Raw genomic sequence first — 17109 nt, 5'->3', positions numbered from 1 at the left:
AATTAGTTTGTGCATCAAAAGTAAATGTGCGTCATGAGGCTGCGGATGTCAAGTAGGAGCAGTCGATGAGGGCAGAGCATGTGTGGGTCTTCTGGCACCGTAGCACCGGTATGGTGCCACCAACTCACGAGGAGGGAGCCGCTGGGCATCCCTTGGTTTCTGGGGTTTTGGGTGGCCATCGGTCAAATATCAGTAACCGGCCTGTTTGGCCCGATTTAAGACCCAGCCAAAACTTAGTCTGATTTCAATAGCAACACCTGTTAATGAAATACAAACTGAAATTTTTACATTACGATGTTAACATGTTTTGATTTTTTTAATCAAAAACTTTTTTTTTTATCAAATGCGTTTGACTTTACACTAGATTTGTAACAAGTATCCGATTGCCTGGCTAAATGAGTGAGTGCTAGGTGCTGGGCACATTTGAATCAGTTTGCTCACTGAGCGCTGGGCGTGTGGGTGGTGATGTTGCCGCTGCTGCCGCTGCTGCCGCTGCTGCTCCCGGATTGCGCCATGAGCTCAGGACCGAATCATCGACGCGGGGCCCAAGGGGAACTTCTCCCGCTTCATGAACCACAGCTGCCAGCCCAACTGCGAGACGCAGAAGTGGACAGTGAATGGGGATACCCGCGTGGGTCTCTTCGCCGTCAGTGATATCCCATGCGGTAAGGCCCCTGCATGCTCACGAGGGTACCACTCAATATTCAAGTTTGTTATTTTCAAGGTCAAGCCTTTTGGTTTTATTTGTTTGCTGTTAAACTGAAGTCACTGTGAGTTTAAAGATAATTCCTAAATATTTACTGGTTGGTCAACAGAGTTGAAAAATGAATTACATTTGCTGTGTCTCGTCATAGTATAACCGTAGATGCAGAGAAGAAGAGGGGATCCTGATTGGCATGTAACCTTGAAGAGATTAGAATGACATGCTCATCCGGTGACTTTTATACCTAAAGTAACAAATTGTGATACCAGAAAACTGAAACTTCACTTTTCATGTGCATATTGAGTGACAAAGAGCCCCTGTATAGACTTAACACACTGTTGGGGCAAGTGTTGTTAGCAAGGAACTTTTGAAGGCTGGCACGGCACACCAGGGGTTGGATGGCCAACACCATGCCCGACTGCCTTTGTCTACACAGTGGCGATGTTTACACACAGCACCAAATACTCATTTAAGGCCGAGTCAACCAGATATCAATTGCCACAGACGTTAGCTGTGTCCGGGAATTGCATCTAGGTTCGTATCACCGTGAGCTAACCACTACATCATTGTTTCTCACTTCTGCATACACTCGCACACACAAGAACACGTGTGGGAGCATGTATGTACAGCCCCCATCCAGGGTCCTCATCACCTTTATAGCCTTGATAATTGTACACGGCGAGTGTGCGGTGTGTGCTGCACTTGTGGGCGTCTCAGTCTGGAGTAAATTACTGAGGCAAGGGAACGTTTATGATCACCCATGTAATTTAAAATTCGAATACAATATTGAAACTTTGTGGAATTATAGCATGAGCAGCCCTGTGTGACCCAGTATGACTCATGTCGTCTTGCCTCCACGTTGCTTCGTTTGCCGTACCTTGCGTCCCATGTGAGTGTGGATTTTGGAGTTGTGTTGTGCGCAAAGGCTGCGCCGTTAATGCAATGATACACCCTGCTGGCGGGCACGTACAGGCACGGAGCTGACGTTCAACTACAACCTGGACTGCCTGGGCAACGAGAAGACTGTGTGCATGTGCGGCGCCCCCAACTGCAGCGGCTTCCTGGGTGTGCGGCCTAAGGTAATGGCGGCGCTGTGCGCAGCGCGCCGGCCTCGCCTGTGGATCGCGCTTTTGCCTCGTGGTCTGGGGGCGACGGACGTCTGCTCCGAGTGACATGTGCACACACACCGGCGTCTGTGCACGAGCGCGACAGTGTGTGTTCGTGTGCGGGCACAGTCGGCGGTTGTGGACAAGAAGCCCAAGCGAAAGTATCGCAAGCGCAAAGTGCGAGCGGACAAGGTGCACGACAGCGAATGCTTCCGCTGCAAGGACGGAGGCGAGCTCGTCATGTGCGACCACCGCAACTGCACCAAAACCTTCCACCTGGCGTGCCTCAACCTCGGCACGCTGCCCGAGGGTAAGTGGGCCCCCAGGATGCTGCCACTGCCGCACGCCACCCGATGCTGGTGCTCGGGTGAAGGAGACGCCGCATTCCCACTTGGCGGTCTCGCGGTGTACCTTCCTGGTGGTAGTGGTGGTAGTGCAGCAGTAAACAATCCAGCCAAACGAGAGTCTGCTTCATCCTCCCAAGAATAAAATAAATCATTCAGGTCCATCAGCCTGTTGGCCTTGTGTGCCAATGTTTTTTTCACAGAATTTGTTTCAGTGAGCATCGGTTTTGAGTGTGATCAACCAGTGAGTGATCTCTAAACGATCGCTGCTGGGTTTTGTGATATTTTATAGGCAGGAACTCTCCACTAATGCTTTGCAGACCGTTCCACACTACACAGAATTACTGCACGCCATTTGTGCGAATTCAGTGTCTCGGGCTGTTTATGTTTTGCCACCAAGAAAGTGAAATCATATTAACGTCAATCAACCTAGGGTCCTTTGACCAGTGCTGGCTGGGTTCTAAATACCCGCACGACCTCCCTCGCCGTCAGCAGGTGGCGTCATCCAGCACCAACTGCACGTCCACTGCACTTGCGGGCATTACGTTCAGCACGACTGACAAGTTTAAATCCCGGGCGAGGATCGATTCATCCCTCATCACTCCAGGGTCGATAAAATTAGTAGTACTACCTTGTGCAAAGTCAGCAGTGGTTAACCTTTGAATAGACTTGTCCTAGCCATAAGAATGGAGAATTGTCAACAATCGCTGAGGGCTGTAACGTGGAGATGAGTATCACACCATGCATGTTTGAGCAACAAGAACGTGTTACACTAAGAAAGATTAAACTTGTCTTCGAGCCACAAGGTCCACCAGTCTTGGAGGTGAAGTGTCTCTGTTTCAAGTTCCAAGTCTGATAAAAAATGTTAGGACAGTAAGGATCATCGCTACAATTTTGGAAGGAAGTGCTAATCCTGCATGTCTGCAAATCAGACACCGAAATGGACTGATTCCAAACTAAGACTTTCAGACAAGGAGTCCATGAACCCTAAGCGAATTACTGTTTGTGTGTGTGTGCCTTGTGTGTTTGAACTCTGTGGGTCTGCATGCTCCGTGTATGTTTGTGTTGTGTGTGTGTATATGTCTGTGTACAGGCAAGTGGGAGTGCCCGTGGCACGTGTGCGATGTGTGTGGGAAGACGGCGGTGGCGTTCTGCCAGATCTGCCCCAGTTCATTCTGCAAGCAGCATAGTTTGGGGGCCCTGAGGCCCAGCTCCGACGGACAACACCGCTGCTTTGCCGAGCATGAACACGACAAGGTCACGGCGGCCCCCGCCGCTCCTCCTCCTCCTACGGAGGAGCCACGCAGCGCCGCGCCGGAGAAACGGCGCCACCGGAACTCCGTCTCGGCCGAGACCACGACGGCAGCGGAAAAAGATTGTGTCGGTCAGAAGCAATACTCCCCGGGCTCTCGCCTTCCTCCCGGGGTTAAGGCGGCACGGGGCAAGGGCGAGATGAGGGCGGCACGTGCGGCCAAACGACCCTCCCCTGTTGAGGAGGCACAGCCCTACCTGGGCTTTCCGGACGTCTCCATTCCCGCAGGCTTCTCCGACATGGACATCTCGAGCGACGTGTGTCTGCAGGACATGGCGGCGGCGGACGAGGAAGCGGAGTGCCTGTCGGACGTGGGCGACGTGGGGGCTCGAGCGGACTGCCTGCGGGACGCGATGCTGGGGGAGGGCCGGGGCTGCCTGTCACGTGGGGGCCCGCTCTCCCTCACGGGCATGCGCATTGTGGAGATCACGAGCGCCAAGCGTGCGGGCTGCACGGCGCAGGACCTCTGCGGCAGCGGCGTGGAGGAAGAGGAGGAGGAGGGCGCGTGCCTGCCGGAGCCGCTCACACTGGAGCAGCACCACAACCACCACCTGCAGCAGATCGTGAGCGCGCGCCGCGGGCCGTTCTACCCCGATCTGCTGCACGGCACGCGCCGCGGGGGCGGTACAGAGCTCTGCCTGGCAGACGGGCTGAGCGAGATCGCTAGCATCGAGCGCGTGTGCGTGGGGGAGGCAGGGGAGGTGACGGCAGTCGAACGCGTGCACGTGGGGGAGGTGACGGGAGTCGAGCGCGTGCGCGTGCCGGGCGCGGTGGGCAGCGCCGGTCTGGGCGAGATTGCCAGCGTGGAGCGCGTGTGCGTCACGAGCGCGGGAATCGCGCGCACCGAACGCGTCGACATGAGCGACCTGTTGGGGCCCGACGGAGGCTTCTTCCCGGCGGCCATGATGGGTCGCCGCTGCTTGCCCGACTTCTCGATGGGGGAGCTACCCGGGCCGGGCCCGCACGGCTGTCTGCAGGACGTGGGGCTCAGGGACCTGGCGGCCCAGGAGCCCGTGTGCCTCTCGGACTTCAGCATGAGCGAGATATTGAGCGACCAGGACGTCTGCCTGTCCGACGTCAACATGAAGACGCAGTCGCTGTGGGGGCCTTGACGGCCCGACGTGCCGCAGCAACAAGAGGCAGCAGCCCCTTGAAATCATACAACTCTCCCGTCAACGACCTCTTGTCAACGCACAACTACTGGATGAAAGGAACCATGGCAAGCGGTGCTCCTGTGTTTCACTGTATCTCGAGGTCTGTGGGCGCGGCTTGTACCAGTATCTGAAAAAACCAGCACTGCGTCTTGCTGCGGTGTCTCCGATTGCTCGTTACTTGACAAGCTGTGACTGCGTCGGACTCGTCGGCGTGCCATATTCCACGAGGCTCGACGAGTGATGATGGCGCGGATGGACGTTTTCACGAAAGCGCGAGACAATACGGATCCGCCAGACATGAATGGGCGCAAGGCCTTCTCACTTACGCAGCTTCAGGTATCCTGTTGGGATGATGGAGCCCTCCTAGCTGGCGTTAGCTTGAATGATGGTAATTGTATTCAGTCCTCCCAGATCGCGATGGGGCCTTTCCCATATCCTACCTCAGTGCTCATCGTCTACGTCCGTAGCGCCTATTAATACAACTACACAATCCCATTCAATGTATTTAGATTGTGTTGTTCCTTGGGCCACTTCTTGTAGAATATGGGAATTTCTCTAGATCTGGGAGAGGGGGGGGTGCGTTTTGGTGTTTATTAAGACAAAGCTGTGTATTTTAGTCACTAGTGAACATTTCATATACTGTAGTGATCCTGTATGTGTAATTTATCCATTTAGTGTAGTTATTAGTGGAAATACTTGAGCCTCTGAGTATTGTGTTTGAAGTACGGCAGGTGGGCTTTGCTTCATGCCTAGCGGGGCGGCTTTGCAGCGATTGCAGTTAAAACCCCACAGCATTAACCCACGTGGTGGCAGCATGTGGCTGTTCCAGCAGCGTCTGTCTGCCAGGGCTCGGGGCACGGTGTCCTGTCAGCTGCAGCAACCCAAGCCACATTACCACCTACCTACTGTAGTCTCAGTACCGTTTCGGAGATCCCAGTCTTGTTGCATGTAGTGACAGGAGAGATGTAGTACCGTTTGTAAAAAAAATGTTAAAAGAAAAAAATTACATTGCAGATAAAAACGTGTTGGAATGACTGTGCCGCAATGCTTCATGAGCAGTGAATTGTATGCATGCTTGAATAGGTGCCGTGTGCTTTAGTGTTTGCGTGTGACCGACCTTTATCAAGAATCAATGTTTACCAGATCTCTGCTTTATTTTGAGAATTGTGAGAGCACCTCTGTTTAGCGTTACATGGGTCTGCAACAAGCAGGGGTGAACGCTTGCTGTACACCGTGCCGTCCGCTGGCTTTGCTGCAAATGTTAATGTTCATTTGTTTACAGCCATTTGTTCCCAGTTTAGCTCAGCCTGCATTAGCCCCCCGTTGTGAGAAGTCTGACCACACTGAGAGTGACAAATAAAACATTGTACTCTGTGTTTTAATATCCTGTACGTTGTGATATTAAGTTGTATACACGTGTCCTTGTTATTCTTCTTGTTCTCGTGCATCGCTGTCATCCGATGAGTCGAGTTGGCATGGAGACGGTACACTAAATTCAAATATAAAACACGTCACCTTAGACGTATTAATCTGTTGGCGAAAGATAATTTCCTGATGATTTTTTTTATGATAAAATAACAACAGCTGTCAATGAGAGGTATGGGAACTGTTTGCACCAACACAAACCAGGCCCTTAATTTCAAATTAAGTTCTGGTTTCCTTATAGAAATGCATAATTTGTTTATTTGGCTAATTTCAATTCATTGCCTCTAACCCGCAAGGATGCCCCTGTAAGCCGAGGCAAAAGTCCGCTGCCTTTCGAAAGAAAATAGAACTTTAGTGAGAGACTAATTTCCGTTTAGTCCCTGAGACATCTGGAACAAAACACTTAACTGTGCTGCATCTGTTCACAACAATCTCTGGAGAATACCACATCAATCATTGGGAAAGATGAAATGTGGGGAATTTACGGGCTTGGCTTAAGTTTTGGTGCAAATTAAATAATAAATCCCTCCGCACGTCGCCTCTTAATAGTTTTCTGTGCTTTTTTTCATCCCCCCCCCCCCCCAATTCCAAAATCCGGAATGGGAAACGACTCCAATACTTAAGAGAACGCCGTCCCCAAGTTGATGTTGGGTCGCAACCGCTCACGGCCCCACACGTGGAGGCGCAACGGTGACGAGGTGCTAACTTTCGTCTGACATGCAGGAGTGGCTTATCTTGTGAAAATCTATAGCAGCCAAATATTCTAAACGCATGTTTCTAAATGTGGAGGGAAAAACCAGAGGACCCGTAGAAAAACCCACGCGACCACGGTGAGAACATGCAAACTCCAAATATACAGGGGTCGGGGTCGGGATAGAATCCACAACCTCCTGCATACCAGGCGAGAGAGATAACATCTCGCCAGCGCTACCTGGTCTGTCCAGCGGTGTCAAGATCGGACTCTGTAGAGGAGGCTCGTGAAGGACGCTGCTGCTGGGCAGTGCCAGGCTAGGTGCACCGTGAGGCTACTGGGCAGTTGGAGGCAGTCGCCCTCCAACAACAACGGAGGGCGGAGGACCGACGCTCACAACAACGAGCGGAGCGCCGGGTGGCTAAAGCACAGCAAGTTGGCACAGTAGGGGGCACAAGTGGCGCATCAGCCACTCATCTCGGTCAGTCGACCCGTAGCACCTGGGTCTGCGCCGTGATCTGCAAGCGGGCGTTGACACTTCACGTGGCCTCAATGTGCACGTGGCCTGGCACAAGCGTCGTGGTGACGTCACCGCCACTCCGTGGTGAATGGTGGTGGTTGTTGTTGTCGTGACTCATTGCGCCCCTTCCGACAAGCAAGCCAGCATCAGGGGATTCAGGGCTGAAGGTCAGTGAAAATGTTTTTCTATTGTTACTTTATTTAATATTTTATTTACTATACAACTCCTGAGTTGTTTACAGTTATAAATGCTCACGTCCAATATTTCTTCTTATTCATGAGTTTATCAATGTTCCCTTTTTTGTTGAACCGTAACAGTTCATATCACTGATCTATGAGCATTTAAATAAGTACAATTTTGTTCCGACCTACGAATCAATTGTGTTCGTAAGTCGAGGAATGCCAAACAGTTTGCCTCACCTGGTTAAATAAAACATAGTTTACTGTATATGCATCTCAGAACATAAATACATTTGATTGCACTTTTTAAAGATTTCTTTACGTGTCATATACACATATATAGTTCAGTGGGTCTCGTGCTGGTAAAATAAAATAGCTTTTAGTTTTATTTTTGAATTTAAAGCTTTCGTGACTGCAGGGATTCATCTTCTTGGTTCTTTCGGTAAAGTCACGTAGAAGGGAAATAATAAAATAATAAAACAAAATTATTCTCACGACATTTCGGCTACAAGGTGAAGACGGCTGCTTGCGTTGTAGCCGAAACGTCGCGAGAATTATTTTATTATGTTTTATTTTATTATTTTATTACTTCCCTTCTACGTGGTGACTTTACCGAAAGAACCAAGAAGATTTAGTTTTGTCAACGTGTGCCGCTCTGCACCTGGCAGAGCGTGACGTCACGTCACCTACATTTGGTGGTACATGACGTCATTTACATAGCAGGCAAGAGACGTCGGCGACAACACGGACCCTGTCGCCGTCACAAGTAACCCGGATGTTGCGCCGTGACATCATCCGCGGGGCTCTCGCGGCGACCCGGAAGCCGCGTGGTGACGTCACGCTAACCCGGACGCGGTCGCTCCCGTCTCGTTCCGCGCTCCGTCTCCCGTCGCTCGCCCCGTCTCCCGCCGCCTCCTCCTCCTCCTCCTCCTCGCGACGTCTCCCCGCACCGCGTCGCCCGTCCGCTGCTCGCGTCGCGCCGCGCGCCTCGAGCACCGCGCGGGCTCTGGACGCGCCTCGCAGGTGCCGCCGCAGGCCGCAGGGCCCCGGGTCTTTGTCTCCAGCAGAGGCGCCATTGCGCGGCGACCCGACGCGGCGCCAGCTCCACTCGCAGCTCCGGGCCGGCCACCCCAACGCCTCAACGCCGCCTCCTCCACACGCAGCTCCGGGCCGGCCACCCCAACGCCTCAACGCCGCCTCCTCCACACGCAGCCGACGACTGCTGCGCCACACGACGGCAATCATCCCGCTGTGAGCACATCGCGACAGACACCCCACTGCCGCCAACCCCGCGACATCCGCGCCACCGCCACCGCTACAACCAGCCCGCTATGACAGTCACAATCCGAATACCCCGCGACCGCACGACCACCACCCAGCTACAACCACACTTCTACAACCACACTTCTACAGCCACACTTCTACAGCCACACTTCTACAACCACCCGGCTACAACCACCCGGCTACAACCACACTTCTACAACCACACTTCTACAGCCACACTTGTACAGCCACACTTGTACAGCCACACTTGTACAGCCACACTTGTACAGCCACACTTCTACAGCCACACTTCTACAGCCACACTTCTACAGCCACACTTCTACAGCCACACTTCTACAGCCACACTTCTACAGCCACACTTCTACAGCCACACTTCTACAGCCACACTTCTACAGCCACACTTCTACAGCCACACTTCACTTCTACAGCCACACTTCTACAGCCACACTTCTACAGCCACACTTCTACAGCCACACTTCTACAGCCACACTTCTACAGCCACACTTCTACAGCCACACTTCTACAGCCACACTTCTACAGCCACACTTCTACAGCCACACTTCTACAGCCACACTTCTACAGCCACACTTCTACAGCCACACTTCTACAGCCACACTTCTACAGCCACACTTCTACAGCCACACTTCTACAGCCACACTTCTACAGCCACACTTCTACAGCCACACTTCTACAGCCACACTTCTACAGCCACACTTCTACAGCCACACTTCTACAGCCACACTTCTACAGCCACACTTCTACAGCCACACTTCTACAACCACACTTCTACAGCCACACTTCTACAGCCACACTTCTACAACCACACTTCTACAACCACACTTCTACAATCACACTTCTACAATCACACTTCTACAACCACCCGGCTACAGCCACACTTCTACAATCACCTCGCCACATACACCCCCCCTCCCCCACTACAACCACCACTTCGCTACCACCACCCGGTACATTCACACCACTTCTCGTGATGCTGCTGCCCGTGCTAATTCCCCCCTCACTGACGCAACGCACCCAAATCCAATATTCTCTCTGGTGTGTTGTGAGTCTTTACATGTTTAACATACTTTGGCGTCAGGCTTTCTGAGCTGTTGGCAGGTATGATGGCGTGGGTACGTGAAGTGTCTGCATTAGTTTGTGCATCGCTGGTGTAGTAATAGGTTTGGTTTGAGTCCTGTGGCTGGTTTGGCTGGTGTGACAGTAAGTGGCTCTTCAGCAGCTGATGGTGGATGGTGTCTGGAGGTTCCGCTGCGGTCTCCCGACCTGTCTTATAGGAACTTGAGCTGGACGCGAACTCCTCTTGGCCTTCACGGTGGCACAACCATCCCACCTCAGGTCACTGTGCCACCAGGGCGGCTGTGGCTGCACTCAGTACAGGGGGAGGTGCTGCTCTCGGTGGCTTATCGCTAAGTCTACCCGGTATTTGCCGCGATCAGCATAAATCTGCGGAGTGTTGCCATATGTGATTGCTGGCAGGTTTGAGTGTGAAGTAATAATACTTTTTACTGAATCCCAGGGCGTTTTAGGAAGGTCCTGCATTGGGATGCCGGAAAGTGTTGTGTTGGTGAGTGTTGCTTTCTGAGTTTTGTGTTGATGTGTGATTGTTGCGTTGGTGGAGTGATGAGGGGAGCTGTGGAGACGTCCAGCGGTCTACCCGTGCGTAGGTGGCATTGTCAGAAAATGTCCTAAACCTTGATACTGGCATCACACACTGTACGCAGGAGAGTCAGGGGCAAGGCAGTCCAAACTTTAGCATCTTTATTTCAGACATGCTGACAACTGAGGTTTCCTAGTCGCAGGGTGGGGCTGATCGCGCACGCGGAGAACCTGAACTGAGATGAGCGGATCGCTGTAAGTGTACAATTGTCTGTGGCGGCGTGGAACGAGGGACATTTCCACCCTGCCCAGAGAGTCAACGCAATGTGGCTCCTAAACACTGCCTGGGACTAGGGGAGTTTACACTTGAATTGAATTATGTTATTCAGTAAAATAAACACGAATTCATTTTTTTCAGCATTTATTCTTCATCCCGTCCTAACGTTGGCCATTGTTGACAGATATTCATGGCAAGTTTATACGAAATAGGCATAGCTATTTTTAAAATTAACATGGGCTAATTTTTCATTTGTAGTATAGATTTTGGTTTGCAAAATGTGCTGACATGAGTTTTCAAAACGTAGTTTGGCACTGTTCCGCATCAGTCCAGTGAAGTTGGAACAGCGGCTGGGGTTGCGCTGGTTGTGTTGTTGAGGCGGTGCTGCCTGCAGTGGACGGGAGAATCCCTGCATTGGGAGTTTGCATACAGGGACCTGGGCACGGACGAGGCTCGTGTCTGCTCGGTGCCGTTCAGGAGCCACCAGAGGCTTTGTGCCGTGCGCGTTGGAGCACAAGCCCAGGTGGCTACATAAGTGTTTATTTAAACAAACGTACTCGTTCCGTGTTCATGTTTTCATGTGATTGATGCACCGTATCACATTTTTCTGCATTAACCAAACCAACTATTCAGTAAAGTTCGGGCCAAAGTGAACCAGAGCATAAAAAGAGGCTGGAGGTAGTATGAGCAAAAGTAGAGTAAAACAAATCCTATCACCTATTGTATGCCTTACAAATGGGCCACCCATTGTGACAGGTTTTGTGTAAAAAAAATGGAGTGTGTTAGCAAGAGGCTTGTGCACATTGATTTTGCCTTCTAAAAATGGCAGCACTGCCTTGTGGAATTTGCTGTGATCAGTAATAAGCATTATTTCACTTAGCCGAGCGAGTGTGGTTGGTATCGACAATGCTGCGCGGCTCGGCAGCACTGTGCCCCGTGCCTGTGGCGTTGGTGCGATTCTGTTATGCTGTTCTCACCGATGCCCCCCCCCCTCTCTCCATACTGCAGATTGAGCGAGGAGGCAGCGTTGTCACGATGGCGTCGGCATCGGCGATTGACCCACGCATGAACTTTGGCGCGTGGCTCACAGCTCACGGCATGAGCGCCAAAATTGCGCGCGCCATGAGCAAAGAGCTGGGTATCAGCGACTACAACACGCTACTGGCTTGCGCCGAGCACCCCCACGTGCGCATTGAGCTGTTCGCCGTGGCCAAGGCGCGCCTCCCGTTTGCGTTCTACGCCGTGCTTCGCCGCGTCATCGAGGGCGTCTCCATCAAGCGCCCCAAGGGCGGCGACGCCGGCGCCGAGGGCACCAGTCGCTCGCTCCTGGAGACCATCGTGGTGGTGTTAAACAGCCTCAGCCAGGAGCTCTTTCAGTCGGCGCAGCGATTCTGCTCGCTCGACCCCGCGCTCTATGCCAACGCACTTGCCGCAGCCTCGGCCGACGGCCCCGCTGGAGAGAGCAGCCCCTGTCAGCGGCATCAGCACGCGGACACGGGTAACGCGGCGCCAGGGAGCACAGCGTCAACACCGTTCGCCCACACAGCACCAGCGTCTCAAAGTAACATCTCGCACAGCACCAGCAACTCACACAATGCTGGCTTCTCACGTCACGGTGCCCGTGCAATATCCAGTGCAGCTCTACCACTTGAGCGTCCATGTGGAGCATCTCGCTCACACAAGGAGCAAACAAATTGGAGACCGTAGCGATGTGTGTAGGCAGTGATGTGCCCTGTGACCTCATGTTTTACAAGTAGACTGCCTGTAATGTGTACATCTGTATATGACGAGAACACCTATGGCAACAGAAATATTATTGCAGGCTGGAAACAAAGGATGGCTGGATGGTGCAGTGCTAACACTTGCACCTCACAACAGGAAGGACCTCGGTTCCTAACTCGGGCACCTTTCTGTGCGGAGTTGGTATGCTCTCTCCCTGTGCTGCACTGGTGCCAGGTTCTCTAGTTTCCTCCCATAGCTAAAAAAAACATCGTGTAACTGGTATTGGACAAGCATCCTAACCTGCAAATGACTGTCTTGAGATTACACACTTGGCAGGGACTCTCCTGAGAAAAATAGACTCTGTGGGACTCAGTGAGTCTTTCCTGGGTAAACAAACGTTTATAGAATTAACAAAGCACAAAGGTGTGCAGCATTGCATGTACAAAAGCCCTCAGCCATATTTGAACCACCAGCTGAAAGAACTAAATGCATGGCCATTTTTTCATTGAGACCACCAACTCAAAGAGTTGAGAAAAGGTGGCCATTTCAACAGACAGCAGTGAAACAGACACGGCTGTACCCTGGTATCAGTACAGTTCAGTCGTCAATGTTTACTGCTACCATGTGTCTCTTGGCCAATACGATGTAGAGAGGACTACTTCTTTCAGCAGATTTTCATGTATTGTACACGTTTATTCCTGCGTGTGAATGTTCCGCGTTATACATTTATACACGTGTATGTATCCCCCCACCACCATCGTGTGTGTGTAGGTGCTCGCACGGAGGAGTCTGGGCGCGATTCCCTTCCACTGGACGGGAACCACTTCTCGGCGGAGACCCCGGGGGTGGCGCCGCATTTCTCAGAGAACCGGCACCTGGAGAAACGTGAGGGCCACGGAGCCGCGGAGGGCGGAGTGGAGTCGGGGGGCGTGTACGGGCAGCCCGGCGGTGCGCAGGCCGGCGCGCAATCCTCTTGCGACAAGGAGTTTGGCACGTCGCCCGGCGGGGGCGGCAGTGCCCACCTGTTGGCGTCGGTGCGCGCGGCGGCGGCCGGGGCCTCGGTGAAGCCGTACCGGCCTGTGCAGTGCCAGGAGTGCGGCCAGGGCTTCGCACACAAGTCGCACCTGCTGATCCACCAGAGAACGCACACAGGCGAGAAGCCGTACGGCTGCGAGGAGTGCGGCAAGACGTTCGCGCACTCCTACAACCTGGCGCGCCACCGCCGCACGCACACGGGCGAAAAGCCCTTCAAGTGCGACGTGTGCGGCCGCGGATTCACGCAGTCGGGCCACCTCTCGAAGCACAAGCGCAAGCATGTGGACAAGCAGGTGGGCGAGGTGTACGCGGGCATCGGCTTCTCCCACCTCAGCAGCCTCATCCAGCACAACGCGCCGCACACCAGCTCGCTGCCATATTACCGCTAGCTCTCCGCGTGCATCTTACCTGAACAGGAGGGGCAGGTGCATGCGAGCTCACGGATTCTGGCTTATGGACGCCTCTTTGGCAGCCGACGTCGCCGCTGGACGCTCGTGGGGTCCACGCTGTGCGCGCTTCGTTCCGAACGGGCGTCGGGGGGGATGTGCTGGGCGTGCGGAAGGGACCTGCTGCGTGTGGGCGTCGGGGATTGCCAACGTCAGGTTGTGTTTTGGACTCGCGCGGTGATGGGTATTGACGTTGGGACCTGTGCTCGCGTGCCCTGGTCGCCCAGGCTTCCCCTCACCGAGCACCCAGCCCGGAGACCACCCTGGCTCCAGGATCCCCGAACAGGTGATCGGGACCGATGAGGGGCAGCTCTTAATCCGAGACGTTCACGCCAAGACCTTACCAAAGTGAACCCAATGCTGCTGTATATACCACACCCCATTACTTACGTAGCCGATAAAAAAAGTACTGTCTATAACGTACATATATATTTACGCCTTCCGATGGAGGTCTAGTGTGTTTTATAGTTAAGCATAAGTTGCTGTAGCTGCAAGGTGTTGAGTGTGCTGTGAGCTCGTGGCTGTGTGTGGGCCAGTGAGAGATGTGTATTACATGTAAAGATAATACACAAAATGGGCGAGGGGGATGATTACAACCGTAAAGAAATTGAGGAAATGGTGTTGGAACCCAGCCGGTGTCATTTTGCATTGTAACCGACTTCACGGACTGGTGTTGGACCTCTTTAACCACTTCTAGTGGCTGGCACTTGTATTGTTTTGGCACCATCGTTGCGGGTTTGGCGAGTGTCCTGCGAGTGATGATTTTTCCCAAGGTGCGGCACATGGAGGGACGCCTGCGTCGCGTGTCGCTGCTCGAGACACAGAAATGACCTCGGATGTCTCTTCGAGGTGCGACGGAGCCTGGCTCTCCGGAGCCTTATTCCTACAGCAGGCCTGCGACTCCCTCTCGATCCAGCCACTTCGCATTTACTAAAAGCGCTTCCAGAATGCAACGTGAAGCACTTTGTTGATGTCACTCAGGCTCTCATGCACAGACTGCCTGAGCTGGTGAGTGTGGAGAGCCGGACGGCCTGGCTTCCTGTTCGGAGTCGACCGTGCAGAAACTCTTGGTCAGCTTTGTGGGGACGAGTGGTCCGTGTGTAGAGCAGCCAGGCGTGTATTCACGTACATTGTCACTCCCGACGCTTGCCTGTTTCCCTTCAAACACTGCTGCTGCTTTCCCCGTGGGTGCCTGGGGTGCGTGTACCCTGCGATGGTGGCATGGCAGCGTTTTTTGGCGAATCAAGAATGGCTGCCGTTGAGTTCCTATCCCTCAAAGCGTTCCAGACACATCAATCAGTGTTAGTGATGAGCTCCTGTAAAACTGCGTTGTTTCATGTTCTCGGGTTTTCAGCACCGTGCATAAGTGGGAAAGACAGCTGCGGGTCACAGCAGTTATCCTGGGTGCATTCCCTCTCCCAGCGCGATGGAATTGCAGCTGCGGTGACGCATGAGTATCTGTGGACCCTCGCCAGACAAACGCTCACCTTGAGCTGAACTCTGGGAAGAAACCCTATTTCTGTAGGGTGCAGTCGAGGCAGGTTCATTGTGCCTCCTGTCCGATTTCTGAGAGCCGTTATGCCGCGACTGTGGTCACTCCAGTTGTGGAGCACTCGCTGCGCTGGAGGGGCGGACAGGCTCTCGTGAGAGGCAGATGCTCCTACCGATACTGGATTGCAGTATAAGCAAGTTGTGCCGCCAACTATGCTCACACCGAGGCATTGGTCTTCATCACACATGAAGACCAATGCACGTAAGAAAGTTCAGCCATTGGCCACTATCATTGTGCCACCCTGCAGGCCATGATGATTATTTCAGTGAGTAATATGGTTCACAGCAGAAGAATGGAATGTGCATGCCCAGATGGGAGCCCCCCACAATGGGCCAAGTGGAGAGCCGGAGTAAGGCTTGCAAGACCTCGAGGGAGGGGATTGTGGTTCTGCCCTCGGCTCTGCACAGGAGTGGGCACAGCTGAGCGTATGACTTGAAGGCACTGCCCACTAGCTGCACCACACGCTGCATCAGATATGCTGAGCTGGGAGTGAAGAGCCCCACTGGAGTAGAATAATATTCAGTATTCAATTGTTTTTTTAAATTCCACCAACTGTTCGTCACTTCAGCTTAACCACATTACCTCGTATGGGTATAGCACCCCCCTTGGGTCGTTATTTATAAACCCCATACGGGCACCTTCATTTTTTTGTTAATAGATTTTAGGAATGCATACTGGTTGCATGAACCTTTCTAACCTTAATTTGAATTTCATCTCTTGCGTTGCAACTTTTAAGCACGAGGCTGCCACCACCGCGTGTAAGGGCACTGCAGCTGGTGCTGCGCCACCACCATTGGGGGTTTTATGTGAGGATGGAGGGCGGCCTGCACACCATGGCGCGTTCCCCTCCAGCGCCCTGTGCGTGCGTTGAGGGAGCACCTGATGGGAGGCTGAATTCCATCACTATAGAGGCTAATCCAGTGCAAGTTCTGTGACATCAGCTTATAATGATGTTTGCACAGACAACAGTATAATTTTGTTTTATGTAGCTTATTAAAGGTGTATTATGATGTATTATACAATTTGGTTTTTCAGTATAATGCGAAGAGACAGATATTAAGATGCGGTGACATGTATGGTTTTGAGTAACGACTGTGCCCGGGCACCTCTCGACACGACGTGAGTTGTACCAGGCTTGCTCTGCTGTGCATGATGGTGCTGTTTGGTGTCTGTGATGTGTCCAGATGCCGGCAGCACAGTTTGGTTTCTTGCGATATTAAATTACAAAAGGAGAGAGGCGTCTCGCTGGATGTGTGGTGATCACAATAACTAATGTAGGGCTTTTTAAATTAGGTAAACGGATGTCAAGTCAGCAGGACATGTCACCCTGACATGTACTGGGACCATGAGCTGGAATTCACCAGGCTGTCTGCCCACCGGATCGTATCGCTGCTTACACTTTGGCACCTCCAGAACGCAGAGCCTGCACACTGCTGCTCGCCCCTGCACAATGGGGTGCACGCATGCCTCGCAATTCAAGTCAATTATAAAAACAAACTGATGAGGGTGTTTTAGTGAGTGAGTAAAGATGCTTCTATTTATCCAGTGTCGGTGCTATGTAAGTAAAACATGTTGTAGGTTTTCGTTTGATGCCTTACGATTTTAAACAAATATATGGTGGCATCGTTCCACACGAGAAGAGCAGCAGACTTGTGTCTTCTGATGTAAATTCAAAGCTACTGCATGGAAACATGAATTGTGGCAATATTGCAAAATGAAATTGCCGCGATAACATTGAGGTTTTG

The 17109-nt window shown here is 52.5% G+C and overlaps 2 protein-coding genes across 5 annotated transcripts in view; both read left to right on the top strand.

Annotated features, from left to right (window-relative positions):
• The window catches only part of LOC133345673 (histone-lysine N-methyltransferase NSD2-like), a 37505-nt gene extending 31504 nt beyond the window's left edge, over positions 1–6001 (top strand). For all 4 annotated transcript variants that reach the window (XM_061556636.1, XM_061556633.1, XM_061556634.1 and 1 more), the window contains exons 19-22: positions 524–665; positions 1676–1782; positions 1939–2119; positions 3247–6001. In XM_061556636.1, the coding sequence (XP_061412620.1) occupies positions 524–665; positions 1676–1782; positions 1939–2119; positions 3247–4577 (1761 nt within the window). In that variant the 3' untranslated portion in view covers positions 4578–6001. The remainder of the gene's footprint in view (positions 1–523; positions 666–1675; positions 1783–1938; positions 2120–3246) is intronic.
• Positions 6002–8274: 2273 nt separating this feature from the next.
• On the top strand, positions 8275–16840 carry LOC133345671 (zinc finger and SCAN domain-containing protein 2-like). The gene is made up of 3 exons (XM_061556632.1): positions 8275–8685; positions 11618–12170; positions 13103–16840. Exons 2-3 carry the CDS (start codon positions 11645–11647, stop codon positions 13753–13755), a joined length of 1179 nt encoding a protein of 392 aa, XP_061412616.1. The 5' UTR covers positions 8275–8685; positions 11618–11644; the 3' UTR covers positions 13756–16840.
• The last annotated feature ends 269 nt before the right edge of the window (positions 16841–17109 follow it).

Source organism: Lethenteron reissneri, chromosome 22 (assembly GCF_015708825.2).
Source record: "Lethenteron reissneri isolate LAM-NWPU_2019-01 chromosome 22, ASM1570882v1, whole genome shotgun sequence".
NCBI lineage: Eukaryota > Metazoa > Chordata > Hyperoartia > Petromyzontiformes > Petromyzontidae > Lethenteron > Lethenteron reissneri.
This window is presented reverse-complemented; position numbering and strand designations above follow the sequence as displayed.

Coding starts and splice junctions, on each gene's coding strand:
- LOC133345671 (XM_061556632.1), top strand. CDS start 11,645: ATGGCGTCGGCATCGGCGATTGACCCACGCATGAACTTTGGCGCGTGG. Junction 12,171..13,102: donor CACAGCACCAGCGTCTCAAA/GTAACATCTCGC, acceptor GTGTGTGTGTAG/GTGCTCGCACGGAGGAGTCT.